The sequence below is a fragment of the Elaeis guineensis genome, chromosome 1 (assembly GCF_000442705.2).
Source record: "Elaeis guineensis isolate ETL-2024a chromosome 1, EG11, whole genome shotgun sequence".
In the NCBI taxonomy this organism is placed as follows: Eukaryota; Viridiplantae; Streptophyta; class Magnoliopsida; order Arecales; family Arecaceae; genus Elaeis; species Elaeis guineensis.
In genome coordinates this window covers 183,595,299-183,623,109 of record NC_025993.2, presented here as the reverse complement: position 1 = coordinate 183,623,109, position 27,811 = coordinate 183,595,299, and the positions used below count along the sequence as shown (strand labels likewise).

The window sequence follows — 27,811 nt, the reverse complement described above, 5'->3', positions numbered from 1 at the left end:
TAACAATATCCCGGCTGGAAGGGAAATATAAGCAATACCTTAGCCGGCTGTGTTTGTCTTCCTGAAATAATATGAAAGTAAAGGATAATTAGGAAAATGTAAACTGTGGAAGATCCCTTATCCATGATTGCCTTATCCCAACAGATCTTATTGTTCTTAGTCCTGTGCAACCACTCAAAGGAAGAAAATTGAAAACAAAACAAAACCATTTGATAACCCTCAGGAGGAAACGTAAATCCCGTTATTGGCCAACATGAGGCTGCTCATATTGATACCTCGTGGCGGTGGGAGGAAATATAAAGAAGTCGGCTGCAAGTAGGAGAGTGCTGGGGAAAGAATATATGGAAAGGTCATTTAAATATGCAACTAATAATGAATTAGATATTGAAGCTGTCACGCCCCAAACCCGAGATATAACACGGCCATGCTACCGGAGGATGGACCCACGATAACACGAAGCCAAAATTCATCTTCTTAAATATAATAACAGGTGTATCACAAATAAATATAATAATAAAGTTCAATTCAAATATTTAATTAAACCAAAACTGGTTCAGAGCATCTAAATCCAAAGATGAAATAATCTAAGTCTTAAAATTCATAATGACTACAATCCATAAACATAAACTGAATTCCTAGTGCAAACTTTCCAAGCCTGCTTTACTGATCCCCAAGCCTGGATTCCCTTTCCTTCAGTCCTAGCCTTATTTCTCTGTATATGAAAAAGAAATTCCTAGTGCAAACTTTCTAAGCTTGCTTTACTGATCTCCAAGTCTGGATTCCCTTTCCTTCAGTCCTAGCCTTATTTCTCTGTATATGAAAAAGAAAACAAAAAGAATATGAGCTACACCAGCTCAGTAAGTAGACTTCCGCTTCCTTACCGGATCAAGCATAAGTTTTCTATGATAATGCATCATTTAGCAAATAACAATTATTGTAAAAATAAATATTTCATAGAGCATATAATAAAACAAGTTATAAGCTCATCATGCATGAATAAATCATGTATATTTCACAATTATGAATCGTAAATCATTTTCATCATGTATTCATGTCATGTTTCAAAACATTGCTCACAGACATTCGTGCTAAGGTCACTATTATACCCGTGACAAGACCGTGTTTCTTAATCGACAGAGTTCTTAATTCATGTGCCAACTTTATACCCGCTGGCAGGGCCATGTTTCGTGTGGATGCTAGCTCCGGATATCGACCTTCCCGAAGAAATTTATTCATAGCTATCTGAGAACCTTTGAAATCATTTTATCTTTTTCTTAAAACATACATATACATAAATAAAAAAAATAATGAAATTCATGCTTCATAATCATGCTATTTTTATAAGACATATTCATAAAATCAATGCTCATAATAAAACATACTTTTTCATGTCACATATGCCGATCCTTATTTTATAAAAAATTGTGATTTTATCAATAGCAATTCTTTACATAAAAGCATGATCATTTAAAAATAAATAAGGAGCATAAAATTCACTTATCTCGATCGTCCTGGACCTTTTAATCTTCTTTAAAAGAATCGGACAGTTCTATTAAAATATTAAATCATCAATAAATTTTATTTCATATATTTAATAAAATTACATAATATAAAGAAATGACCGATTTGATGATCAGTCCAATAAATCTCTCTCTTCGGCTCTAAACCGATTTAAGGTCATAGGTCCCTAGGAGTGGAGAAGATAGCCTAATAGGAGATTCATAGGACTTCTTAGAGAGAAATTTTTTTTTTTAGAGAGAGAAAGTAGAGAGAGAACGAATCCAATTCTAGAGAGAGAAAGGCTTTAGAGAGGGATGAAAGAAACTTCCTTTCATGTGTATTATTATTTTTATTATTATTATTATATAAATATATATTTTTCTTTTCTTTTCTTTTTATTATTATTATTATTATTATTATTATATGATTATATATTTTTCTTTTCTTTTTTTTTTTCTTTTCTTTTTCTTTTCTTTTTTTTCTTTTTCCTTTTCCTTTTCTTTTTCTTTTTCTTTTCTTTTTTCTTCTCCTTTTCTTTTCTTTTTTCTTCTCCTTTTCTTTTCTTTTTCTTTTTTTTTTTTCCGTAGCCTTCTTTGGCCGGAACAGGGGACCTAGAGGTCCCCGTTCCTTAAACCAGCCGTTCACGGCCGCACCTTGCCCGGCGGTGGCCGGCGACAAGGGACGATTTCCCCCGAATTCGGAAGGGCCATAGTCGGCGGTTGGTGGTGACCGTCGGTGTCGGAAAATCAGAGAAAAGAACCGGCGAGAACAGGGGGTTTTCTTTTCCAACAAAATCTGACGACACCCGTCGCCGGCAATCGTGCCCACAGGCACGAAAAAGAAGAGAGAGAAGAGAGGAAGAGGAAGGAGGCCTTACCACAGCCTCCGATGACCCCCACCGGCATGAAATCGCGGCAAGCACAGGTCGAGGGGCCACGGCTTCAATCGAAAAAATCGGAGAAAAACTCCGACGATCGTCAGTGACTGATGGATCTACTCTTAGAGGAGAAGAGGGGCTTTCTTATAGAGCTCATCCCAGGATCTTTTAATGGCCCTAGGACTCTGATTCTTGATCGGAATCGGAGAAGAGGAAGACTCCGATCGGGAGTCTTCCTTCCTGTTTCTGTTTTTTTTTTTTTTGTTTACTGGGCTTAGTGGGCCGGGTTATCACATTCTACCCCCCTTAAAAAAAATTTCATCCTCGAAATTTAATATACCTTCATTTACAAATAAGTGTGGATATCTCGTCTTCATATCATCTTCAAGCTCTCAAGTGGCCTCTCTCTCTTCATGATTACTCCAATGAATCTTTACATATGGAATGATATGCCGTCTTAGAACTTGCTCTTTTCGATCAATAATTCGGAGAAAAAATTCTTCATAGGTTAGATCTTCATGAACTTGCAATGGCTCATACTTTATCACACTGTTTGGATCAGGTACAAACTTTCTCAGTAGTGAAACATGAAAGACATTGTGCACTTTGGATAAATCTGATGGTAAGGCTAGTTCGTAAGCAACATCTCCTACTCGATTTAAAATTTCAAAAGATCCAATATATCACGGACTCAGCTTGCCATGTCTCCCGAACCTCATGACACCCTTAATAGGTGATACTTTTAGAAAAACATGATCACCGACCTGAAATTCTAATTCTCTTCTTTTTCTATCTGTCCAACTCTTCTGTCTATCCTATGCTGCCTTGAGTCTTCTCTTTATTAGATAAATTTTGTCTCTGACATCTTGAACTAACTCAGGACCTATTAATTTCTTTCCACCTACTTCATCCCAATACAGAGGGGATCTACACTTTCTTCCATATAGGGCTTCATAGGGTGCCATCCCGATACTAGAATGAAAACTGTTGTTATATGCAAATTCAATCAATGTCACATGATTATCCCAATGTCCTCCGAAGTCAAAAGCACAAGCTCTTAACATATCCTCAAGAATTTGAATTGTCCTTTCAGATTGGCCATCGGTCTGGGGATGGAATGCAGTACTAAGCCTCAATTCTGTTCCCAAAGCATCTTGAAAACTTTTTCAAAATCTAGATACAAATCGTGGATCTCGATCAGATACAATACTTATTGGAACATCATGCAGGCGTACAATTCCATCAATATACATCTGGGCTAACTTATCAAGTGGAGTGCCAACTCGAAAAGGTAGAAAGTGAGCTGATTTAGTAAGCCGATCAACAATCACCCACACTGCATCATTTTTTCTTGTTGTCCTTGGAAGTCCTGTAACGAAATCCATCGTGATATGCTCCCATTTCCATTCTGGTATCGCTAATGGTCTTAGCAGACCAACAGGTCTTTGATGTTCGACTTTCACTTGTTGGCATATTAAGCATTGAGATACAAACCGAGCTATCTCCTACTTCATTCCATTCCACCAGAAGAGTTGTTTTAAATCTCTATACATCTTTGTACTACCGGGATGAAAGGAGAAACGGGATTTATGGGCTTCTTCCAAAAATTTCTTTTTTAGTTCAGGATCTCCTGGTATACATAATCTGTTTCCAAAATAAAGAGTTCCATCTGTATGTAGCCTAAACTCAGTTCGTAACCCTTTCTCCATGTCCTTCTTAAACTGACATAAATGAATATCACTTTGTTGGGCTACTTTTATCTGTTCGATCAATGCTGGTTGTACCATTAAATTTGCTAACACATTCTTAACATCAGTACAAGTCACTTCAATTTGTAAATCTTCAAGATCCCTCAGAATTTATTGCTGAAAGGATAGCAGAGTCATCACATTCGCTGAAGACTTCCTACTAAGTGCATCTGCCACCACATTAGCTTTTTCAGGGTGATATTTAATATTTAGATCATAATCTTTTAATAGTTCAAGCCACCTTCTTTGCCTCATGTTCAGCTCTTTTTGAGTAAATAAGTATTTCAAGCTTTTATGATCAGTAAAAATTTCACATGATTCTCCATATAAATAGTGTCGCCAAATCTTTAAAGCAAAAATAATAGCTGCTAACTCCAAATCATGGGTCGGATAATTCTGCTCATAGGCTTTTAGTTGTCGATAAGCATAAGCTATGACCTTATCGTTCTGCATCAACACACAACCTAATCCTTTCTTGGAAGCATCACTATAAATGACAAATCCTCCTTTATTAGATGGTAAGGTAAGAACTGGGGCAGATATCAATCGTTGCTTCAGATCTTGAAAACTCTGCTCATATTCATTGCTCCATTCAAATTTTATTCGTTTCTGAGTTAAGCGGGTTAGAGGAATTGCAATTTGAGAAAATCTCTTGACGAATATTCTATAATAACCAGCCAAACCTAAGAAGCTTCTAACTTCCATCACATTAGTCGGACGAGGCCAATTCACCATGACTTCTATCTTCTTTGGATCGACTGAGATTCCTTCCTTAGATATTACATGGCCGAGAAAGACAACACTATCCAACCAGAATTCACACTTGCTAAGCTTGGCGAAGAGCTTCTCTTTTCTCAAGGTCGAAAATACGATCCTCAAATGTCTCTTATGTTCCTCTATATTTTTAAAATACACTAGGATATCATCAATAAAAACAACAATGAATTGATCCAGATACGGCTTGAAAATCCTGTTCATCATATCCATAAAAGCAGCCGGTGCATTGGTTAGTCCAAAAGGCATTACTAAAAATTCATAATGGCCATACCTGATTCTAAATGCAGTCTTAGGTACATCTTCATCTCTAATTCTTAGTTGATGATAGCCTGATCGTAAGTCAATTTTGGAGAAAACTTGAGCACCCTGAAGTTGATCAAATAAGTCATCTATTCGAGGAAGAGGATATTTATTCTTTATGGTTACCTTGTTCAACTCTCGATAGTCAATGCGTAAACGCATGCTCCCATCTTTCTTTTTCACAAATAACACAGGAGCTCCCCATGGTGATGTACTTGGTCGGACAAACTTTTTATTCAAAAGTTCTTACAGTTGATCCTTTAATTCTCGTAATTCTACGGGAGCCATCCGATAAGGAGGTTTCGAAATAGGTCTGGTTCCTTGGGTGATATCAATTTTAAATTCAACCTCACGCTCTGGGGGCAGTCCGGGTAGTTAATCTGAAAAAATATCAGAAAATTCTTTGACAATTGGGATATCATCCAACTTTATCTTTTTCTTCTCGACGTCTATTACATGGGCCAAAAATGCTTTGCATCCTTTCCTTAAAGCTTTTCTTGCGTTCATGATTGAGATAATACCCAAAGATTGTTTGGGTTCCGTATTATGAACTTCGTCTTGAAAGAAGAATTGCGGTTCATCCAGAATTTGAAATACCACTCTTTTTTCAAAACAATCAATATGTGCATGGTATGAAGATAACCAGTTTATCCTAAGAATAACGTCAAAATCATACATATTTAGCTGAATCAAATCTGCTACTAATTCTTTTTCTTCTATTTGGATTATGCAATTCTTGAAAATAATGTTAGCAACAACAATATTTTTAAAAGGTGTGCTAACATATAATGGTTCATTTAGTTTTTCAGGCACACAATTCAAAGAAGTAGCAAACTTGAGAGATATAAAAGAGTGTGAAGAGCCAGAATCGAATAACACATGAGCATAAATAGAATTGACTGGGATAATACCTGTCACCATTTGATCATTTGCATTGGCCTCCTGCTGGTTTAAAGTAAACACTCGTGCATTTCCTTTTTGTTTTTGATCAACTGGTTTGTTAGGTCTAGAGTCATCTCTTTTCTTATTTGGGCAATCACGAGCCATATGTCCTTTCTCACCACATAAGAAGCATGCTCCTATCCTCTTGAGACAAGGTCCATTGTGATTTTTTCCACAATAGGAGCAGGATGTAGATTCTTTCTTTTTATCAGAGTTATTATTTTTAAAATTTTTCTGCTGATCCTTTAGATTTTCTGCTGATCTCGGTCTCTTTTTATCTCCTCTTTCTAGATCTGCTCTTTTCAATTCAGACTCCACTTTCAAAGCTCGCTCCAGTACGTCCTTGTAGTTATTGAAAATATGAGAAGACAGACGGGATTGAATTTCATATCTTAGACCTTGTTCGAATCTGTTAGCTTTACTCCTTTCGAATTCCATAAGCTGGGGGCAGAAGCGGCCTAGCTCATTAAATTTGTTAGCATATTCTAACACCGTCATATCATCCTTTTGCTTTAAGGCTAGAAACTCATTTTCTTTTATCAATCTCATTGTCTCCGAAAAGTACTGATCATAAAATATCTCTTTGAATTCTTTCCAAGTGAGCTGATCATCATTGTTCCCATAGGCAGCTTTTATTGCAGTCCACCAAAACTCGACATTTTCTTTTAACATAGGAACGGCTAATCGGACCTTCACATTTTCAGGGTATTGCAGGGCATCAAACATCTTTTCCATCTCTCGAATCCATGTCTCTGCAGCCATAGGATCAGATCCACCCTCAAATAGATGTGAGTTGAGCCTTCTGAATCTCTCGTAGTATGATTTCATAGATAATGTCGGTCGAGAAGCAGTCTGTGCCTGCTGCTGGATAAGCTGAGCCGCCACTTGACATACACCAGCAATGTCCTCCTGTGTGGCCGGTGCGTCAGGAGCCCGCTCAACTGGTTGATTGTCGTCTTTCCACGACGTCAATCTTGCTCCTCTTGCTCCTCTTGTCCTAGCAGCCATATTTGCCAAGATCTCGCCCTCCCTACCGCTCATCGCTTCCTATTTAAATACCAACATTATTACGTTATTTTATAATAGAGTTGTAGTACAGTTAATAATTTAAGTCAGAGTCTAACTATGCGTAACCTAACTATCTACTGTTAGATTTTAAGTTCTACCCTTGATTAAACCTATCGCTCTGATACCATAAAATGTCACGCCCCAAACCCGAGACATAACACGGCCATGCTACCGGGAGATGGACCCACGATAACACGAAGCCAAAATTTATCTTCTTAAATATAATAACAGGTGTATCACAAATAAATGTAATAATAAAGTTCAATTCAAATATTTAATTGAACCAAAACTGGTTCAGAGCATCTAAATCCAAAGATGAAATAATCCAAGTCTTAAAATTCATAATGACTACAATCCATAAACATAAACTGAATTTTTAGTGTAAAATTTTCAAGCTTGCTTTGCTGATCCCCAAGCCTGGATTCTCTTTCCTTCAGTCCTAGCCTTATTTCTCTGTACATGAAAAAGAAAATAAAAAGAATATGAGCTACACCAGCTCAGTAAGTAGACTTCCGCTTCCTTACCGAATCAAGCATAAGTTTTCTATGATAATGCATCATTTAGCAAATAATAATTATTGTAAAAATAAATATTTCATAGAGCATATAATAAAACAAGTTATAAGCTCATCATGCATGCATAAATCATATATATTTCACAATTATGAATCGTAAATCATTTTCATCATGTATTCATGTCATGTTTCAAAACATTGCTCACAGACATTCGTGCTAAGGTCACTATTATACCCGTGATAGGGTCATGTTTCTTAATCGACAGAGTTCTTAATTCATGTGCCAACTTTATACCCGCTGGCAGGGCCATGTTTTGTGTGGATGCTAGTTCTGGATATCGATCTTCCCGAAGAAATTCATTCATAGCTATCTGAGAGCCTTTGAAATCATTTTATCTTTTTCTTAAAACATACATATACATAAATGAAAAAAATAATGAAATTCATGCTTCATAATCATGCTATTTTTATAAGACATATTCATGAAATCAATGATCATAATAAAACATACTTTTTCATGTCATATATGCCGATCCTTATTTTATGAAAAATTATGATTTTATCAATAGTAATTCTTTACATAAAAGCATGATCATTTAAAAATAAATAAGTAGCATAAAATTCACTTACCTCGATCGTCCTGGACCTTTTAATCTTCTTTAAAAGAATCGGACAGTCCTATTAAAATATTAAATCATCAATAAATTTTATTTCATATATTTAATAAAATTATATAATATAAAAAAATGATCGATTTGATGATCAGTCCAATAAATCTCTCCCTTCGGCTCTAAACCGATTTAAGGTCATAGGTCCCTAGGAGTGGAGAAGATAGCCAAATAGGGGATTCATAGGATTTCTTAAAGAGAAATTTTTTTTTAGAGAGAGAAAGTAGAGAGAGAATGAATCCAATTCTAGAGAGAGAAAGATTTTAGAGAGAGATGAGAGAAACTTCCTTTCATGTATATTATTATTTTTATTATTATTATTATTATATAAATATATATTTTTCTTTTCTTTTATTATTATTATTATTATTATTATTATTATTATTATTATTATATGATTATATATTTTTCTTTTCTTTTCTTTTTCTTCTTTTTTTTTCCTTTTCTTTTTTTTCTTTTTTTTCTTTTTCCTTTTCCTTTTCTTTTTCTTTTTCTTTTCTTTTTTCTTCTCCTTTTCTTTTCTTTTTCTTTTTTTTTCTTCCCGTGGCCTTCTTTGGTCGGAACAGGGGACCTATAGGTCCCCATTCCTTCAACCGGCTGTTCACGGTCGTACCTTGTCCGACGATGGCCGGCGGCAAGGGACGATTTCTCCCGAATTCAGAAGGGCCATAGCCGGCGGTCGGTGGTGATCGTCGGTGCCGGAAAATCAGAAAAAAGAACCAGCGAAAATAGGGGGTTTTCTTTTCCAACAAAATTCGACGACATCCGTCGCCGGCAATCGTGCCCACAAGTACGGAAAAGAAGGGAGAGAAGAGAGGAAGAGGAAGGAGGCCTTACCACAGCCTCCGATGACCCCCATCGGCGTGAAATCACGGCAAGCACAGGTCGAGGGGCCGTGGCTTCAATCGGAGAAAAATTTCTGCGATCGTCGGTGACTGATGGATCTACTCTTAGAGGAGAGGAGGGGCGTTCTTATAGAGCTCGTCCTAAGGTCTTTTAATGGCCCTAGGACTCCGATTCTTGATCGAAATCAGGGAAGAGGAAGACTCCGATCGGGAGTCTTCCTCCCTGTTTCTATTTTTTTTTTTTTTGTTTACTAGGCTTAGTGGGCTGGGTTATCACAGAAGCAGTGGATTAAGACACTCTAATCCTTGGTATTTTTTCATAAAAAATGAAGGTATCCAATTTAGATAGTTGGAGACTAAATCTTGAAGCATCAACTTTTTTTAAAGGCTTGAGAATTAGAAGAGTGCTAAATATTCTTGATTTTTTAAAGACTAACAAATAAATTTGCAGGATGATTGTTTTTTTTTTTTGAAGGGGGAGGAGAGGGGGATGTAGGCCATGTGGCACATATGTTAAAATTGAGATGGCTCAACTCCGAAACTTCAAGACTCCCTCTATTTGAATCGGAGGAGACTAACTCTGACTTCTTCCCGACTCTGCAAAGAATAGAATATCCTAGCCTTGGATGCTAATAATTCCTCTCCCCATCAATGCCTATTTTGCTACTAATTTTTTTTTCTTTGTTCAATTTAAAATTTTTCTTTTTAGTCATAGTATTTTTTTTTGAGATCTTGTTCGAGCCAAAGTACTATACCTCTGCCTTACATATTTTCTCCCCCCTTCTCTCTCTCCCCCCTAGTTGATTCTTTCATATTGTCATTATTATTGGCTTGAACTCTATTGAAAATTATTAGATTGCGTCTTCTTAAATCTCTCTTATTCCATGATTGCTATTTTCTATTTTTATCGCAATAACTCTTGCTCAACCTCCAATTGATTCCTCTTGGATCCTTGATGACTCTAAAGCCCAGCCTCCCATAAATAAGCTGAGGCTTAAAATAATGCCAAGCCGCCTATCATGATGGTTTTATTATCAAATGCTCCATGAAATTGCATTGTGTAAAACTGAAACTTGAAGGAGAGCATGGAATTTTTATTTACTTTTAAATTTTAAATATATTTGATTATGGAAATAAATAGAAGAACAGAGTTTTTCTCAAAGTATGTTTAACTGATTTGGCGTGTTCAGTGGAAACAAATACGCAGATGAACAGAGACAGGGATGTGGAAATAAATAGAGTAGGTCAAATAATACATTTTTTTCATTTAATAATATGCATAATATAAATAATCACCAATTTTCATTTTTAGAAAAAGAAATTGCGTACGCGTGAGATATTTCCGTTATCTTCCCCCCGTCCCTCTCGCTTCCCTCCCGCCATCTTATCCGCCATAGTGGCCAAACTCTCAACCTAAACCTCTCAAACCCTAGCCCTAGAGATCATCCATGCCGCTCCTCGCCGCTGCCGCCCTTCCGGCCGGCGGCACAAACCTCTTCGCCTCCCCTCCCCCCAATCCCCGCCTCAACGAGCCCCTCCCCCCCAACCGCCCTCCCCCTCTCCCCGTCCCTAAGCGATCCAAACCCCCTTCCAAAACGCCCCCGCCCGGCCCTTCCCGGAATGCCCCTCCTCCTCCTCCTAACCCCGCGCTCCGCGCCACCCACAACCGCTCCCGCTACTACAAGCCCGTCTCCGATGGCGTCCTCGCCGCCGAAGCCGACGGCCGCACCGTCGTCGTCGGCCCTTCCGGTGTCTCCTACCTCCTCCCTGGCGCCCCCTTTGAGTTCCAGTTCAGTTACTCCGAGACCCCCAAGGTCAAGCCCCTTGCCATCCGGGAGCCCGCCTTCCTCCCCTTCGCCCCGCCCACCATGCCCCGCCCCTGGACCGGCAAGGCGCCGCTCTTGTCCAAGAAAGACAAGGAGAGGAAGAAGAAGAAGATCCGGTTGTTCGAACCGCTGGGACAACCGGAGAAAGTGGAGGAGGAGGAGGGAGCGAAGGTCATGGAGATGGCCCGGAGGGCGGTGCAATTGCGGCGCTACCCCAACGACGGGAGGACCCGGGAGGAGATATTGGGGGAGCCGCTGACGAGGGTGGAGATAAGGGCGCTTATCAAGCCCTCTGTCTCCTCCAACCGTCAGGTGAATCTCGGTAAGGCCCGGCATGTGTCAGTGGTGTTCGATATATTGTCTATACCCCTATGTTATTCTCTTTTTTTTTATCTAAAAGTGATTTCTTTCCTAATGGTTAGAAACTCCTAAGTGATTTGCCGATGATGTTTATGTTGTAGACTCTTTTAACTCAAAATGCAACTTAGGGGATTCGAGATGAGGGATTGGACAAGGCGTGTTATATATTGGCTATTTTAGTTCACAAGGGAATTGATAGTGAGGCTTGGGGAGGCTTGGTATTGTTGGAAAGGCTGACACTGCATTCGTTTTCGGAGCATTTGGGTTGGGTTTCTCTGGTGTCTCTGAAAACGGCGTGAGACGTTTGGAGACAATGGTGGGTGTGTTTCTGAGGACGGAAGATCGACAATCAAACGTCGTACATGCACCTGAGCAAACTCTGACACCTTAGGTAATTGTTACTTGGTCAGTTCAAGGGCAGCCCCTGTTTATGCTAGAGATAGTACCGTTCAAAAGATGGGCTTTGGATAAGGGGATCGCCCATTGAGTTAGCTCCTTATTTTCTCAAGATTAGAAGCAAAACTTGTGCTGAATCCTGGGCATCTGGATGTAGGTAGATCTATTCAATAATTGAAACTGTCCAAAAATGGGCCCTGACATTAGTTTGATTTTTTGATGTTTAGGATAAAATAGGGATCTAGTGTATTTATTGTAATGATCTGATGTTGGCACACATGCACTTTTTCCCTCCATTATAATAGTATTTTATTCTTGAAGGATGTGCAATCCTTTTGACTTCATGCATTCCGAAGCTTATATTAAGCCTATTGAAAAAGAAGAAATGTTGCATGTCACAAATGCAAATGTGTCATTGTTAATTTGTTATTACTACTAAGTGGTAACTCTTTTATCATGCAAGGCAGGAAGGGATGGGTTGACTCATAACATGTTGGAATCAATACACTCACATTGGAGGCGCCAGGAGATTTGTAAGGTTCGGTGCAGAGGTGTTCCTACTGTTGATATGGACAATATCTGCCATCATCTTGAGGTTCTCATAACTATTTATTTTGTTAAGAGTTTAAATCTACATCCTGCATATATTTAGGTCTTTGTCGCCCGCACAAAATTTACATATTACTTAATGGAGCAACAGCTCTGGTTCAATTTTTCTTTTGATGACAGGAAAAGACTTATGGAAAGATTATACATCGAGTTGGTGGTGTTGTTTATCTTTTTCGTGGCAGAAATTATGACCCTCGTACACGCCCACGATATCCTATAATGCTCTGGAAACCAGCTGCTCCTGTTTACCCAAAGCTTATTCAGGATGCTCCAGAAGGACTTACAAAAATAGAAGCAGATGAATTGAGAAAGAAAGGGCAAAACCTACTGCCAATCTGTAAATTAGGTAAGATAAGTGTCCTTGTTTGTATCCATTATTTTAGCTGTTATTTTACTTGTTTTTACTGTTATTCTGTTCTTCTATCTTGCAGCAAAAAATGGAATATATATTAATCTTGTTAAAGATGTGAGGGATGCTTTTGAAGGAAGTGAGCTGGTAAAAGTTAACTGCCAAGGGATGCATGCAAGCGATTACAAAAAATTAGGTGCAAAGCTGAAGGTTCATGAAGTATTCTGTTAATATTTCATGCCTTGGTGTTTTCTTCTTAAGTTACTTCAATGCAACATTAGTTGATTTCTATCACTGAAAGAACTCCTGCCTGGACAAAATGAAGTTCTTAAGAAAAGAATTATTCTGTAATTTTTAAGAATATATGGATCTTGTCAACTGAAGCTGCTTGTTGTTGGTTTACAGGAACTTGTTCCTTGTGTTCTGTTGTCTTTTGACAATGAGCAGATACTGATGTGGAGAGGTAGAGATTGGAAGTCAAGGTATAGGGCACCTATCTCTTCTGTTTCAAAGCTTAGCCAGACTGACAGTGGTGTTTCATCTGGTTTGGACAATTCAGGTGGGCCTTTAACTTGGAGAAAATCATTTTGCTTGACATGCTATCTGTCTGTTAATACGTTAACCATTTTCATTGGCCAATCATTGTGGAAGCCTATACCCAGAAATGATATTAACTTACAGAACTCCATATAAATAGTGTATTTAGAAGATAAGCTATATCTGTAGAACTGCCTGGCCTTTCTTTGGACCTCAAATGCCTTTGTTAATTCCAGAAGTTCTATCTCTAAGCGGACAGACAGGATTAAAAAAGGCCCCAAAGCACTTCTTAATTTCAACTATATAAAGTGATTTTATATGGTAAGGATTTGCTTTCATTGGTTGTAGCTTCTTCTTTTTTGACATATTATATGTGGATGTGTCTCTTGCCTCCTTTTTTATGTTGAAAGGATGTTCATAAAAGCCATTTTGTTTCAGGCAAAGAAAATACAATGCTGTGCTTTTTTTTTTTTTTTTAAGTTTGCATGGGGGGTTGGGTTCATACTGTTGCTTTCCAAATCTGAAACAAGCTTCATGTGTATACAGGCCGGTCAAATGATGTCAGTGACAATTGCACCACCAAAAAACAGCTCTCCAGCCCAAAAATGCTTTCCCTTTGGAAGCGTGCGATAGATTCAAGCAAAGCACTCTTGCTGGATGAGACTGAACTCAGCCCAGATTCTCTTCTTCAAAGGGTTGAGGAGTTTGAAGGGATGTCACAGGCAACCGAGCATTCATATCCTGCCTTAATCCTTCCGAGTGAAAATGAGCCTGATGTTTCAATAGCCACACATAATGCTAGATTTAAAACCGAGGCTGAGAGTGTTCACAACAACGATGATGATGAGTTTATAGAAAGAGATCCTTATGATGAAGATTATGAAGATTTTGAGAATGATTCAATGGATTCATTTGAGGAGGTTGAGTCCTCAGTTCCCTTTGGTTCTTTACCTGTTGATTCTCTAGCAGAACGACTCAGTTTGGAATGAATACATGCCTCTGCTGGAGACCTTGGTGTTTTCAGCGTTAAATCCTTCCAAGGAAAGCCCCCTTTTGTTACCAGTTGAGACAAGGTTTTGCTAACAAAATTGCCCATGATGGATTTGTGGATTCTAGCGATACATCTCTTTGTTTGTGTGTGTGTGTGTTTTGAGAAGAGGGGGGGCCGCCGTCGATTCTGGCAGGACACCTCCTCAATGTGCTCTGTTGTGGCAGGTCCAGTAAGCATACAGGGTAGATAAAAACAAGCCAAAGCTGTGATGCTGGAAAGATAAAAGTGTAAAAGTATGATTTGTAACATCATGAAAGGTTTTTGGTCTTTTATTGCTTTTGTAAATTAATACTTTATTGTCCATATAAAGGATCCAATAAGCATGTATTGATATGTAAATTTTGATTGAGATTATAGTAATCAGGATTGTTTGAAGGATAGATTTCACTCTGAAAAATGAAACAAATGGTCTTTTTTTTTTTTTTCCCCATAATTTTGCTCTTAAGACGTGGTAGTCAAGTTCTCCCGTCAAAACTAATGAGCCCTTATTTGTATTGTCGATCTATCTATTCTCGATACCGATGATGTCAGGACAATCACTCCTTGGACGATGATCCTTTCAGTTTTGGTCCGGGATTTTCCGGCAATTCTGCTTTAGGTGGGTTGTGTCACACGAGTATTTACCACCACAAATTGTAGCGTTTTTATGTGTTCCAGACTTGTTGGGTTCGGATGTTGCAGCATTAAATCCAGGCCTCATCAAATATTGATGATATTGGTAAACCAGGATCAACATCGAGAAGCAGAGTGAAACCATAGTTCCTTTGTGATGTGTCCACGGCATGGTTTGTCTGGAGGCCGGGTAACTTAAGGAGTCATTATTTGAGGTTGTATGAGTCAGAAAAATCTGGAAAAGCTTTAATAAAGTTGCATGCGTTAAAAAGAGAGGCACTGAATCAAACAAAAAGGGAGAGGAGGGGCAAGTTTCTGGAATCAGTATCTTATTCTATGAGGAATGGGAACCCTCTATCCTAAAATAAGGAATTAGAATTTGCTTTGGATGGTATGGTCCCAGTTCTCTCTTAAGCCTACGGATATTTCGGTTCATTTAATTTGTGGGTTCATGATGCTCCAGAATCTTGAAAGAAATGCAACTTGGGGCCTTCACCTGCAAAAGTATGATTTGATGATTTTTCATCTAAAAGCATGGTCTAGTGTGCAGCACCCGCCACTGCAGAATTTAGAGAGAGATATCTACAGTATTATCTGAAGAGATTGTTTCTATATTTCGAACATGTAACATTCAGACCACAATAAAGCAATCTTAACATTATGGCAAGACTCACCCTTGATAATGCGTCACTAGGCACACGAAAAGCAGGCAGGTCAAATATGATGGCTTTGAAGTGCTTTACCAAGATAAAAAAAAAAAAGAAGTGTAAAAGGGAATATTTGTAAAGAAAGCCTCCGTGCGAGACAAAGAGGTACTATGTTGAGTTTGCCTTTCACAGGGCTTCAAGGACCCGCTATTAATTGTCTAACATGTAGGCCACATTATTTATTTCCTTCATATGGACCCAGGCATTCGATTTTGGTAGGCGTCAGCGTCCGAGTAAAGGAACAAAATGAAATGCTAATCTACCTATCTTTGGTTCACCGAGCTTTACTGTGGCACTACAGCAGTTTTATCCTGCCTTGGTCCTGTGGGCGAGCAGTTGGTGTCTGTTCACAATGTAGGCTGTAGATGACCCAAAACATATGGAAATAATCCATGCCAATTCAACTCTTCACTGACTGCACTTATCCCCGACCATGCTCTTGAAGCATACCTTGACCACACCGCAGTGCACACTTGTTGTGACAACTGCAACTCCTTTCAATCAAGCTCGCACAAGTAATCGAACGGGCAACATATGCCTTAATAAATCCATATCAAAGCAGCGTATCTATGACTACAAGTAGTTTGGATGTTGACACGAGCCCAAGTTATTGACATGATGGAATGGTGGCCAAGATGGACTTAATCTGCTGTGGGGTGATGATGATTCGAAGGTGTTCTCATTACATGCTAGGATGAACGAAGGAATGGCCATGATGGACTCAATCAGAAGAAGAAATATGTATTATTAATTGAAGGTACCAGTTTACCCTTCATATTCACAAGTGAATCGATCATGAGGCAGCGCCTCAGTAGGAACATGCCTAAGTTCTAATCTTATTAAATTCTCGTGTCAGACGACCAACCCATCTTTTTGCTACCAACAAACATCAAGGATCAGAGTCCAAAGAACCAATAAGGTAGTACAAGAGTGGCCTAAAACTTAGGCCACAACAGCTATGTGTTTCAAAGGGAGAAAGGGACAATGGTCTTTTCAGCCAGGTGGAAAGACTTGAAAACAGTCTATACAATCATTTTGCATATATCCAACTGGATAAAACAAAGATCAAGATGACAAATTTGTATATAAAATTAACGGTCAATCCTTCCTTCCAGTTAGAGAAGAATGATACGAGGGAGAACTGACGGATCAGATAGAAATCAGAACAAAAGATCGGTTTGTCCTGGTGTTCTCATGCATTCTAACCGCACACAACACGTTCCGGTTCCAAGTTCAGTTGTGAAGTACAAGGACAACGGAGCAGCGACAACGCTCTTGCAGCACCGTACTTGAAACATGCAGCATAAAAAGAAGATCTACAAGGACCCTTTTCGGTCTTAAAGCTTTTTGGTCTAAAAAGCTATGGTAAAATGAGGAGCTCCAAGATCTTATTGTGAATGGGCCGTGTCTAAGGACCCTTTTCGGTCTTGAAGCCTTGGTAAAATGAGGAGCTCCAAGATCTTATTGTGAATGGGCCGTGTCTGAAGCTGTCGACGTCAGGGCACTTTTTTCTCTAAGACCTGGAGACACAGAATAGAATAAAAGACAAATTGCCGGCTTGATAAAGACCTCCAAGGAGATGAATTTGTTGCTTTGGTAGATCTGCAAACAGTGAGAAAGGTTAAATATGGGACAGTGGATTGGGCAGCCCCGGAACAGCATAGTTAGTCCCGGCATTTTTTTCTTTTTCTTTTGATCTCGGCAATGTGACTACCTAGTATTGCAAATTTCTAACTTAACAGTGACATGATATGCGGCAATAAGAACTGAACAAGGAGTGAGGTAGCCTCAAAAAACTTACAATCAGAACACGCAGAAAAATATTCACCAAAGAATGGCAACTTAACTCTCTGGGAACAAAACAATTCAGAAACAATAGCAATAGTTCTTTCCATTCATTGTTGAAAAGATACATTGGCCCCAAACAAAGCAAAGAAACATGCGAAGCTCCTTGGTTTGCTTCTTTCTTCCACCCTTCTAATCCATCAGTTCAGACCACAAAATCCACCTTTTCCTCAACACAATTTAAGACCAATACCAAATATATTAAACGAACAAAACGGGAAGAAGCAAAAATGCAACACAATAATAGAGGCATAATAAAAATAATGGGCAGCTAGAGCCAGAAGGAGAGAGCAGCAGCAGCAGCCAATCTTTGCAGTTATGTCACTACCTAGATAGCATTCTTTGCGGTTATTGTCACTTCCTGGATAAGATAACGATTGTTGGGTCTAGACAGCTGGTTTCTCCCATTTGAGGGGCTTGACCACCTCCCAGGTGAAGTCTGGGTCATCCCTGCCAAAGTGTCCATAAGCTGCCGTCTTTAGGAACCTGCCATTGCCGCCCCTCTTCAAGTCAAGGTTAATGGTTATCATCCCTGGCCTGAAGTCAAAGTTCTCCTTCACAATCTTCAGAATCTCCTTGTCAGGGATCCTTCCAGTGCCAAAGGTGTCAACAAACACAGAAAGAGGCTCTGGCACACCAATGGCATAGGAAACCTGAACAATGGCTCGGCGGGCAAGCCCATTGGCCACAATGCTCTTTGCTGCCTGCCTCACAATGTAGGCACCACTGCGGTCGACCTTGGTGGGGTCCTTGCCTGAGAAGGCACCACCACCATGGGCTCCCCAGCCACCATAAGTGTCTATGATGATCTTCCGGCCGGTGAGCCCAGCATCCCCATGAGGTCCACCAATGACAAAACGGCCAGATGGGTTGAGGTGGAAGATGGTCTTCTCATCAAGGTACTGCTCAGGAATGACAGGCTTGATGACATGCTCCTTGAGGTCAGCGGCAATCTCATCATTGGTAACAGTCTCATCATGTTGGGTGGAGATGAGCACAGTGTGGACACGGACAGGAACCCTAGCACCATTGTCATTGCGGTACTCCACAGTCACTTGGGTCTTGCCATCAGGCCTCAGCCAGGGGCAGGTTCCATTCTTCCGTACCTCAGTGAGGCGGGCACCAAGCTTCGTGGCAAGAACATGGCTGAGAGGCATGAACTCAGGGGTCTCATCAGTTGCATACCCAAACATGTGTCCCTGGTCACCAGCACCAATCTCCTCAGGGCGCTTTGTGAAGTGGCCATGAACACCCTGGGCAATGTCAGGAGACTGCTGCTCAATGTTGACGAGCACCTTGCAGCGATCAGCATCAAGACCAACATCATCAGATGTGAATCCAATGGCACGGCAGGTGTCGCGAACTATCTTTTCATAGTCCACATTGGCCTTGGTGGTAATCTCACCAAAGACCATGACCATGTTGGTCTTGGTGCAGGTCTCACAGGCAACCTTGCTGTCAGGGTCCTGGGTGAGGCAAGCATCAAGCACGGCATCGGAGATCTGGTCGCAGAGCTTGTCAGGGTGCCCTTCATTGACAGACTCAGAGGTGAAAAGGAATGTGTCCGCCATTTTACTTAGACCTGAGCAAGCAAACGCAAGTAGAGAAATTGAATCAATCTAAAGTCCGCCATGAATTGACAACAAGAATCACAAAATTGCATATATACAAATAAATTGGACAATACAGACATCCAAAACTAGTTTCATCAACAACTTTCAAAAGCAAGTTTACGTTTTTGCATCTGAAGAGTAACCTACAGATACTGCTGTCTAACCCAACGTTCTCACATGGATATAGCTCCTATCTACTTCATAACTCAAATGTTTATGACAAGGCGCGTTAAAGATCAGAGAACTCAAATTGCTTGTAGCCGTGAACTAAGCATTATGTGGCACAAGAGAAATGATAATCTTTAAATAAGATTTACCGAAGATGCACAGCTGGAAGGGGGGATAATGGAGAATCCGAATCAAATAAAACAAATGAACAGGAAAAGCGTAGGCATCTCCAACATTTTACCAGTACATAGTCTAGATAACTTTACACATGACTTCAGAATTAGCAAAGAACTTGTCTGAAGGAAAGAATTGCAACGCATGCCAAAAAGTGAGGATAGAATGCACACTTCATAAGAACCATGATTCGAATATGAAAGCAGATCAAAAAGTAAGAAACATCTAACTAGGCAGAGCAGAGCCAATGAACCTAACAACAAATCCGAAGATCACAAAAAAAAAAAAAAAAAAAAAAACAAAAAAAAGTGTTGTGCCCATGGTAAATCAATGGAAAACTTCCCAAAATGCTAGACATGGCACAGAATCTATAGCAAAAGAATGCCATCTATCTATTTAAAACTAAGGTCAAAGGAAGTAGCTTCAGACACTATATTGCACTAGGAATCTGCGGAAAACTAGATTTTTTTTTTTTTTAAAAAAAAAAAGACAGATCTCTCAGCTAATCAACAACAAAGAGCCGATATAGAGCTCCCATACTGATCTCCAGTTAAAAGCTTGTGTCTGAACCTAGATCTAATTTCCCAGAGTACATCGACCCTATCAACTAGAAACCCAGCAGAACCACCCGGGCCCGCCAATTGGGAGCCGGAATAAAAAAAGAGAAAAAATATTTTAAAAACTAAAAAAAAAAAAAAAAACTTTCAACCACCCAAAACCAGATCCGCCTGTTGCCAACCAAAAAAACCAAATAGATTGCAGTAGTTCTTAGAAACCCAACAGATCTAGGAACCAAGACCAAAAAACAACTCCGATCATCAACAAAGCTACATCCAAGCTCATCAGATCTAACACGGCAGAGTCCCCAAGACACCAGGAAATCAGCAGTATCATCCACATCCACGCATTTTTGAACAAAACACCAAAAAGCCCATCAAAAATCGCAAAAACACGAGATTCTAAGTGGCAAATAATTTACTGAACGAAACCCCCACAAAACATTCGAAAAATCAGATAAAAACACCATATTTGCGGGAGAAAAACGCAGATCCAAACGAAAAGAAGCACGGATCGAAACAAGCGGAACAAGATGCTCTCACCTAGGAGTGAAACAGAGAGAAAAATGCAGGCAAAAATAACCCACGCTCCGCCGCTGCTCTCTCTTCCGCTGGATCCTAGGGGAGCCTCGACCACCTCTTCTCACGGCTTCTTCCTCTCGGCCTTCGGCCCTATTTATAGACGCTGCGGGGGCAGCGGACGCGGTTTGGACTTCGGGCTCGATGATTTCGGACCCGGACCCTGCGGTGCGGATCGAATCTCGGCCGTGCGATTTAGTTTGGATCGTATCGGATCCTGCGGGGTTTTGGTTGGTTGGGGTGGGTGGCGGAGTGCGACACTTCACCGAGGTGGAGAGTAACTGGCTTGAGCCGGTGATCCACCTACCACCCCCTGGACCCACCTCCCGGCTAGGTTCATCAACTTTGCGGCTTTACATGCTTCTCAGGGTGATCGGCTCTGATCTGATGAACTGTGCCAGACACAGGACAGCCTTGTATTTTTGAGTGTGGGATGTTACCGTGGGTATTCATATTAAAGATGGCTTTATTTTACCTGTCATGCATCCATGTTAAAGGTGGTACCTGTTATGCGCCCATTGTTATCGAACCTTTATGTTTTTTTGGAGTGTGTGAAGATAATAATCTATCGAGGGCCGTGCAATTTTGCCGCCGAAATTTCTCCCTTGAACCATTTATATTGAATAGATACCAACAGCAACCGCAACAATAATAATAATAAAATTTTTAGAAACCTCAAACATATCATATGCTGTCAAATGATAGTAAATTAATTTTTATGAACATCCTGATCTTTAATAAAAATATATAAAAAAATTAAAATATATATATATATAAATATTTGTTTTCTTGAATTGGTTCCACCTTTTTTATCTTTCTGCACTTAAAAATTTCATGCCAGATTTTTAAAAAAAAAAAAAATTAAAATTGGAGGGTCACTCCATCGGGTTTATTAAATTCATGGGGCATCACCAATTATTGTCCACCATACATCATACTTTATTTCACCATGTAGTTGATAAAAAAAGTTAGTCTTTTAGGTAAACTTAGGATTGATAAATCATAATATACTTCACTATATGATAAGATGAAAAAAAATATCCTTTTAAGTGAGTATAAAGATAATGCATTATGAATTTTTTTTCTTACCAACTCATTTTTTCTGATTGGTTAAGTAATTTATATTTTATTCTTTAAAAGAAAATCTTGACATGTACTTGTTTGTGGTTGGCCATTCCCTTATATATTTTGAAAAGTTACAGAGTATTGGCATATTTTATATAGATCCATGTGATATTTATATTTTAATGAATTATGATATCAATATTTAATCATATTTCTTTCTCGTTGAGTAATTTTTTCAAACTATTATTATTATTATTATTATTATTATTATTATTATGATAAGGACTTTCTCTGATTCTTTTCTACCCTTTGGCACTTAGCAGAGGTGATGGTTGAGAAATTGATAGATAAATGTGGGGTCACGAACATTTGCAAAAGTGACCTAGAAAATCGAATAAGTAACACAATTCGGATATCCAATAACAATAATTGTGATTAAAAAATTAAATAAATTTTTTTATTCAACCAAAAATCTTAAAGCTAGTTGACCAGTTTTAGCCTTGATAACAGCTATATCTATTGCAAGAAAAGTAAAACTACTTAGCTAGGACAAAATATCAACAATCAAATACAAGTATGAACCACAACTATTGTAGCATGACTTGTGGGGTTTGAAAAAAAGTATAATATTTAATATATAACTTATAGCTTGGATTATAGCAAAAATGATCACTATCCAATCATAAACATTGCAAGTATCAAAATTTGGAGCCCATACCTACTAAATTAAATCACATAGATTGATATCATAAATAGGAGTGGCAATTGTAGCTGATTCATTGAACATCCGATTTAATCTGATTAAATCTTGAAATAAATATAAATTTTACATAAAATATCTAAAATAAATTTGAGTCAGTCATAGATCATGATATTTTTCGCTCCAATCTTAACTTGATATAATATTAATCTAAATTTTTTTTTCAAAAAATATAATTATTTTAAAATATTTATATGATGAATTTTTATCCAATATGATTCAATCTATTTTATCTACATTATTCGATGTAGTTGAGAGTGGTAGAGATATAAAATTTTTAAATATAAAATAAATATGGATAGCGAGCAATCCAACCCATAATCGGATCAGGTGCCATCTCTAACCACAAATTGGTAAACGTTGCCACTATCAGAACATTCTAAAATAGTGGTCCATGAGAACGTCTTGTCAATGGTCAAGCCCCATTTTCCAGGTGATACAGGTGCCACCAAAAAAAGGTGGAACTGAACATAATCTCCGTGGACTCCGTATGTAGACGAGTGTAGGGGTAGGTGCGAAGTGTGAGCAAGTAAAGAAGAGAAACGCCGGAGGGTCAATTAAATGGAAGCACGAGGACAGAACGGAAAAAATATGTATATCAAGAAACCGCGGCTCGAGCCGGCCGTTGAGCCGAGCATGTGGCATGTGGTGACTGACTGGAACTGGGAGTGCGGCAGTTGAGCCGAAGTAGGAAGTGGTGCGCTTCCCACCAGGCGCACTCCCTAAAGGTCGGAAACCGGCGCGTGGCGGTCGGCCGGGCGGTAGGTGGGGTTCCATCCCACTGACGTAAGGACGTGGCAGGCGTAGTCAAACCGGACCGGCTCATGAACCGGTCCAATTTCAACCACCAATCCGATAAAAAAATAATTAATATTTCAAAAAATAATAACAAAGGGAAAAAAAAAAAGTACACAGAGCCAGCCAACTAGCCATGTGATACTCGTGTTATCTGGACTCGCAGGAGTGGGGCTAAAAAGCAGCACTCTTGATAAAACAAAAAGAAGCCTGCACTTGAGAATAAAACAAGCCACAAAATTTACTGCAAGTATCTGTGATTAATCCATTCTTATTAGCTTATTTGACGTCAAATTTGGTTTCTTTCATGGTTAACTGAGCCGGATTGAGAGGACCACGGTTTAGTTTCATTCATGTGGTACCACCGGCCGAAAAGGAAATGTGTTGCCTCCTGTTATTAAGTAGAAAGAATAACAATTGGAATAACAGACACGGGAACATCGAATTAGAATCCACGGTTCTACTTTACCTTTTTTTTTTTTTTTTAATGTTTGAGATTTGAGGTGTGGTTGGTGGGCTTGGACTTTTGAAGTTATGGGTAAGTCGCCACTTGGTGTTGGAGTGTTGGAAGCCACAATCTCCCACTTAATTAGCTAACCAACTCATTAACATTAATTTAATTGGAGAAAGAGGAGCTTCAATACTGCATATGAGAATTACAAATGAATCGATGGTATATCACTCTAGAGTTGGTGGCCTCCTAGACTTTTTCCAACATTGACTACCACTTTAATGGATCATTTAGGGCTCATCAGCATCTTCTATGATGCTAGTTGGTAGCATTAGGTGAAGTAGTAATACAATGTTGACCGGCTTGACACGGACACATTTTCAATGATGTTTCTGAGGCTATATTTCAATTTTGTTAAATGATATTAGAGAAAATGTTTGGCTGATACCATATTTATTATTAAAAAATATCAGAGAAAATTTTAGCTGATAGCAATTAAAGAATTTCAAAGAACATGAGAAAAATTTCCAGCTGATACGCCACTACAAAATATCAAAAAGATTTTCTGCAATGTACCATGTATATAATACATATCATATATTACTTACTTTTTTATATTGAAATCATGACCCCACTTTTTTGAGCCTTTGTATTTTATATATCTACACTATCATAGAAAATGCAAAGGGACCCCACCTGTTATTCAACTCCACTGGGCTTGTTTAAACCTACCCGTGCTAGCTACTCTGTTGAACATTTTTGCGAGCTTGGTAAGTCCAGTCCATGCCTTAGAAAGGGGAGCAGGGAGTCCCTCCTGATGAAACAATGTAGTATTAAGGTGAGTTGCTGTTAAAAAGTAATCTCATTGTTTATTCCTCTTAAAAAAAAAAAAAAGGGTGATTAAGATAATGGACTTGCATGGAACGACTAAATGACTCGGAGTTGTCTCCCGTTGTACGTGTGCACGCACTCATACCTCTGAAGGTTCTCTTTTTAAAACCTTTTGCTTTGAAGTTGGTGATGGTTGTTGAAGTGCTTCACAATTTTCAATCTGCCTTGTTTTTTCTGGGGTAAATGAGGGGTGAAACAAGTTTAGCAATTTCTAATTGTTAATTGTGGGTGGACAGCATGGGAGCCACGCATGACTGGTTGGGGGAAAGCGCTCGAGCACAAACCTGATTAACTTGCAAATTAATCAAAGAATAAATAATCTGTGAGGGGCCGCATGAGTACATTAACGCGTGTTTGAATCGGCAACGCCACTCAATGAATATTCTTTTATTGTTCCGAAGGACTTCCCAAAAAAACTAGTATACTTTTGCCCAAAAAAAAAAAATGAATACAAGTAACGTCTCCTTTTCCATTCTGTTCCAGATGGTAAGAAAATTTGGAAACTTGAAGAGCTCGATTAGTAGAAATAGAGGACGAGCCACCAAGCATAATCAGACAAGGGTTGAATATATGCGTGGATGTGCCAATAACATGGCTAATCGAAAAGGCATAGATTGAATAGAGAATAATATGGTATAGATCCAGATGTCTTCATTTTCAAGAACTTTCACCACTGTTGTACCATCATTTGAAGGAGATAAGAATATATGTGGTATGGTACTGAGCTGCAATGGAAGAATGTAACATCGGGCTATGATGGAAGGATATAGTATTAGGTTAAGGTAAAGATGTAGAACTAAGATATAGCGAGCATGTAGTGTCGGGCTACATCAAAAAGCTAAGTTACATCTACTTCCAAGATACAAGATTAAAATAAAAATAAAAATACAGGTAAGCTGATTGGATTTATTGCCAAAAGATCTCTACATAGCACAATTCTATTTATTTCTCAATAAATACATAATAAGTGCCCACATATATAATAACGATTTGTTCTGTGAGCTGCTGTCCATATTTGGTAGTTTTGATAATTATTGCTAGTTGCTTTCAGCTAAGCATATCCTCCAACACAATCATTCTACACCAATTATCAAACCGATAACAATTCTTGATTGGCTAAATTCTTACCATATCTCCATTGAGCCTATGTCTCTCCAATCTTCTTTCAGTCATTCCACATATTTAGCTTCTAACGAGATTCTTTTAGTGATCTCCCCATTAAATCACATATACTTGGTCTCCTCATCAAAAAAAAAAAAAATATATATGTTTAGTCTTATCCTACTGAGTTCTCCTAAGATATATTGTGCGGGTTTTCTTCTTACTATGCAGCCATTTTGAAACATGTCCATTCCAATAAGAATATGGTTTAAACAAGAAGCTGAGAAATTATTACCTGGATCATGCTCAGATAGATCACTCAAATTCCATGGTAAATAGTATACCACAGTAACTCTTGTATTCACAAATTCTCAAATGCACGTTATCTATCATGCATATGCTTTGAGATTTGCACTGATCCTTCTAGATGTGGTCAATACTATAATTTTTGCTCATATAAATGCACCTATTCAAAACAAAGACCACGTAAGCCCTAACGAGGGCTTCTATTAATCATGCATGAAAAAGCAATAGGAAGTCATGCATTCATGGTAGGGTGGGAACTCCCATGCTCCATCTCAAAGCTCAAGTATAGGTTTCTTCCCTATTATACCACCAAGAGAAATCTTGGTTGTATGTAGTAGATTATATAAAACTTTACCTAGCCATTAGCTTTTCTTGCTCCCATCTCTCTCCCTTTCCGGTGCACCTGGCGACATGACATTTGAAGGCCAGCAGTAAGAGCTTTTCAAAATTACCAACTATGGCACATTTTCGGTTACTCTAGTTATTATACTTTATATAAAAAAAAAAGAAAAAAAGAAGAGGTTCATGGATACCGGCTTATTTTTTTTTAATATTTTTAAATCCTCCAATCGAGGAGAGGATATGAATGCAAGATTCAGATGCAATTTTCAAAAAACCTTACCATGCTTAATTTTCATCTCCATGTACTCTTTATTTGTTATTAAGCAAGCCAGTAGGACCGAGATTCATACTATTACAAAATGGGAGAAAAATGGCCATGTTATGAAATGCTCTGGAAAATATTTTTTTTTTATTTCACAGTGCTCATGTATATATAATTTGTTTAGTTTCATCTCCACTCCAAAAGGAGTCAAAATTTGGTGACTGAAAGTGGGAACGAAGAAAAAGCATATCTTAACATGGTTATAAAGTTTTCGTCCTCAAGATGGAGATGTAGTTTTGTTTTATGCATGTACAAATAAAAAACTCCCAAGAAAAGTCGCAAACACTAGGGTTATGAGATAAACATAGATGTGCATATTTAGCAAGCACACTTTCAATAATAACACATGTAAATTACAGAGTATGCTAGCTAAATATGTAAAATATGTAATTTCCATATTATAACTAAAGGATTGTAAGGTTTGATATATGCAAATATAAAATTTTGAGAAATTAATACACAAACATAGTAATTATATGGACTAGTATGAAGAAATTAGTGAAATAAATATTTTTTTTTATTTTTTTGTTTGTGGGAGGACCTGGATCTCAAAAATCGAAGAACATAACTGCCAACTCGAACAAGAATAGATAGCTCCAATGAAATACTGTCATGAGAAGGATACTCAAGTTTGGAGCCTCTAGCTGCTAACCAATCTGTACGCTGATTAGGTTCTTGAAAGTATCATATAAGATCATCAAATGGATAGATTCTAAAAGAGAATTAGTCACCCCTCCACCCAGACTAGACTAAAACGGACACGTTGATACATGGGCCTTATGTTGAGATTTTGGAGAGAATAATCAGATTCTTTGAAATTCTTCTGGAAATCAATATCGAATAAAGCAGTGATTCATGGTTCTCATCCATCATCTGACAAAGGTGTCAAATTTTGTAATAAAAAGGTACTCAAGTGGCCATATTGTGTTTGATTAGGCTTGGTCAGTGTTGTGAAATTCTGTATAAATCAATCACTTGCTTATACCTTTTGTGTTCAACCCAGTTGGGTTTAAATCGTCATCCGGGTTTGGCACTAAAAGAAACTTGCCCTAATGTCGTCAGCGACTTGGCCGATATTAAGTCAATGTGACGCTAGAAGCTGATCATGATGGGCGAGGCTTCGTGTCGGCCCTATTTAAAATAGAACATTTTCTGT

At 38.5% G+C, this 27,811-nt stretch overlaps 2 protein-coding genes across 2 annotated transcripts; one reads left to right on the top strand and one right to left on the bottom strand.

Annotated features, from left to right (window-relative positions):
* Positions 1-10,603: 10,603 nt before the first annotated feature.
* On the top strand, positions 10,604-14,747 carry LOC105040083 (CRS2-associated factor 2, chloroplastic). The gene is made up of 6 exons (XM_010916457.4): positions 10,604-11,387; positions 12,289-12,416; positions 12,551-12,776; positions 12,862-12,989; positions 13,185-13,338; positions 13,863-14,747. Exons 1-6 carry the CDS (start codon positions 10,688-10,690, stop codon positions 14,303-14,305), a joined length of 1,779 nt encoding a protein of 592 aa, XP_010914759.1. The 5' UTR covers positions 10,604-10,687; the 3' UTR covers positions 14,306-14,747.
* Positions 14,748-17,551: 2,804 nt separating this feature from the next.
* On the bottom strand, positions 17,552-20,743 carry LOC105040082 (S-adenosylmethionine synthase). Its single transcript, XM_010916454.4, has 2 exons — positions 20,587-20,743; positions 17,552-19,113 (listed from the first exon to the last, which is right to left on the bottom strand). The coding sequence occupies exon 2, from the start codon at positions 19,100-19,102 to the stop codon at positions 17,918-17,920; it is 1,185 nt and encodes a 394-aa protein (XP_010914756.1). The 5' UTR covers positions 19,103-19,113; positions 20,587-20,743; the 3' UTR covers positions 17,552-17,917.
* Positions 20,744-27,811: the final 7,068 nt, after the last annotated feature.